Source organism: Pteropus alecto, unplaced genomic scaffold (genome assembly GCF_000325575.1).
Source record: "Pteropus alecto unplaced genomic scaffold, ASM32557v1 scaffold24, whole genome shotgun sequence".
Lineage (NCBI taxonomy): Eukaryota > Metazoa > Chordata > Mammalia > Chiroptera > Pteropodidae > Pteropus > Pteropus alecto.
Genome location: NW_006439192.1, coordinates 5,555,587 through 5,558,758, shown reverse-complemented (window position 1 = coordinate 5,558,758; position 3,172 = coordinate 5,555,587). Strand labels below are relative to the sequence as shown.

Sequence of the window (3,172 nt, the reverse complement as noted above, 5' to 3'; positions counted from 1 at the left end):
GTGCCAGCCAAAGGAAAAAAAAAAAAAAAAAAAAAAAAATCGGGTACTCTTCACAAAAACCAGGGCAGACTAGACCTTCTTTCATGCTCTGACGTTTTGCCTGTCACCTGTGCATGCTGAAAGGCATGACATTTCTTACACTTTTGAAAACATCAGAGAAAATGAAAGAAATTGCTCTTATTCTAAACTCTACCTCTCTTGGACCAAAGAATTTGTTGACAGGGCATGGATAAAAACAAGAAAAGAGAAAGTCCCATAAAGAAGAGATAAGGGAAACGGATTCCTGGGTTCAAATAATAATTGACCAATGTTCACAGTGGAAAATTGCCTTCTACAATACCTGTACTCTATACCATGCTTTTCTGATGGAAAGGATAAACAGAAATCTTGGAGTTCTTCTTCCATATGTCCTTCCAAGATTACTGAGAATGTGGCATTTCGCTCAGATGAAGAACCAACTCATTTACACACAGATGGTTGGATGTCATTTCACTCAAAAAGAGTTGTTCTGAAATTGTTTGACTGCACAACCAAATAGATAGCCTGTTGCCCATAACCACAAAGGATGTAACTTCCTCCAGGTCACAGAGAAAGTGAGTAACAGAATCAGATCTAGAATTCACATCTTCTGAAGAACCATGTTGTGACCCCAGCCTTCTCCCTCTGTTTATTCATTTGCATCCTATGAGTCAGCATCTCAGTGGTTAGCTAACCCCTGTTCTTAGAATCACACATTGTTGTTACACCTGGCATTAGGTCTCATAATCTACTGAACTCTAATTCCTAGAATCATTGCCATGTGATCATGACATCATAGAATTCTGGCAATTCAGTTTCCTGATGTTTCTAACCAAGCTGCAAAATGATAGTGGTGAAGACCTGGGGAAAACGTCCTGCACAACTGAGATCCAAGCTGCGTTTATTCTTTCCTCCTTCTTGACCTTCTTCAGTGGACTCCTCATCTTATTCATTTTCAGAATAATCTGGAAGATCATAAAAAAATGGCAAAACATCAAGGGAACAGGAATTCTTTTGGTTAGTTTCCTTATTTGGGATCCCACTGTATGAAGATCAAAGACAGGTTTGAAATGTGTTTGTGTTTAGAAAACAAGGTGTCACTCAGTCTTCATAGGCTGGCAGGCACAGCCATCCTGATCTGGTGCCTTAGAAAGGGCCTGATCCTATTTTAGGGTGAGAATCAGGACCCCAGGCCGCTATTCCAAGGGCCTCAGGTACAGGGCCAGGCCTCCTCTCTCACCACTTAGAGAAGAACTCTCTTGTATGGCTGCTGATGAATGTTAGCTATGGAAACAGAGGTTGTTTTTCCAAAAAAAACCACCCACAAACATTATGTCTATGCCTCTATTTTGAATTTTAAAATGACAATTGTGTTAGGTCCTATTAGGGGCAGAAATGAACACCAAAGTTAACCTCACTTTTGTAAATCAAACATTCATGATTATGCATTCACATGTATACACTGCCTTTTGTATATCATGTTAACACAACACTGTTTCACATCCCAACACATGGATACTCATGCATACATGCACATGCCATTCAGCCTCAAATACAGAGATACTTTTAATGCCACAACAAGCTCTTCAAAAGTGGGTGCTATTAAATAACACCTGGCAAATGATGATGACAAGAAAAATGATATATTACCCAGATAAGACTTTGCTTAAGATCTTGAAATAAAACTCTCAAATGTTACATAATGGCTCCTCTATAACTCTTCCTCCAAGGCAAAGAGCTTTATTATTCCCCGTGTAGTTTCCAATTTTTGTTTTCCAAACTTTTTTTCCTCTGAAAGATTATAGTAATTTACATAACAGAACACATTTCATCTATTATAATGAATAATGAAAAGTTGCTTAAAACAACAATTCTGATATAAAATAACAGAATTTATAATAACTTGGTAACCTTTTAAGGTCATTAGCAATCTCATTATATGAAATTCAGGTTTCTGCATTTGAGAGGTATCCAGTATTAAAATTTATAGATTTTTGATGCTGAATGAGTTCACTCTATTATTACTAATTATTTCTAGATTAAAGAATTAATCAGTGACATAAAAATTGGGGTAAGAATTCTAGGGTACTGACTTCTTAACAATACTACACAATAGGGACAGTGAATCTGCCTTCTTTCTTTTTTTCAATGAACAACTGAGTTGGAAGAATTATTTAATATTCTTATACTTCTGCTCTAGGAAATCTTCTCCATTATATTCATTTGTTTGCAGTTACAAAAATGTGAAAACATATTTGTCCATAAATATTTGCTGTGATTTTCACTTTTAGTTTGGATCTAATTCATGTCTACCCTTCAGTCCAGAGGTGCCTTTTATTTTCAAATAAGAAGCAAATGTTACAAAATGTTAAGAAATAGGGTCCAAGTAAACAACATTCTGCCCTTGAATATTGAGGACTTTGATAAAAATTGAGCAACTTCTCAATAATTTGTTATATTAATGTAAATTGAGAGTGCTGTATTTTTCTCTAAGCCTTTGGGAAAATTGGCCTAATACAAACATGTCACATATAAATTTTTTTAAGTTTTTTTTTTTAAATTTATTTGAAGGGAGTGTAATTTTCTCCTTAAATGCTCATTTTTAAAAAATTTACTACATTTGTAAGTATGGTTTTATTATATCTTGGGGCCAATTTGTTTTTCTACAAAAGACCCCTCCAATTTTACAATGAAATACAAATGAGTGTTATATATTAATGTCATATTGAATATCTTTTTAAAAATCAATTCTCAAGAATCTCAAGAATATCTATGATGAGTCATAGATATTAGAGGGCAAATCATTGATCAATATAAGAACTCTTATCAAATAGTCACTTATGAGACTTCTCTTCCTACCGCTCAAAAAATATGAATAGAAAAATTAGGTCATTTCATAGCCCTGAACTGAGCTTGTCAGAAGGTCCAGTCAGCACAGTGTGGCCTGTCCTAATTTGCTTGTGTCTTTCTCAGTGGTAGTTCAAGTTCTTCAAGAGATATGGAGGCTAGTTTAGACTTTAGTCTTTCCTGATTGCCTGCTTATGAGCATGTCATTTAATTTCTCTACCTCGGTTTTCTTCTCCATATAAAATGGTCTTAATCATACTTTGTCTTCATCATAGGGTTATTAGAAATTTCAAATATTAAGTAAAGG

The 3,172-nt window shown here is 34.9% G+C and overlaps 1 protein-coding gene across 1 annotated transcript in view; it reads left to right on the top strand.

The window, feature by feature from the left end:
- Positions 1-840: 840 nt before the first annotated feature.
- KCNU1 (potassium calcium-activated channel subfamily U member 1) overlaps positions 841-3,172 on the top strand; it is a 108,140-nt gene continuing 105,808 nt past the window's right edge. The window contains exon 1 of the mRNA XM_015592808.1: positions 841-1,035. Coding sequence (XP_015448294.1) covers positions 841-1,035 — 195 coding nt within the window. The remainder of the gene's footprint in view (positions 1,036-3,172) is intronic.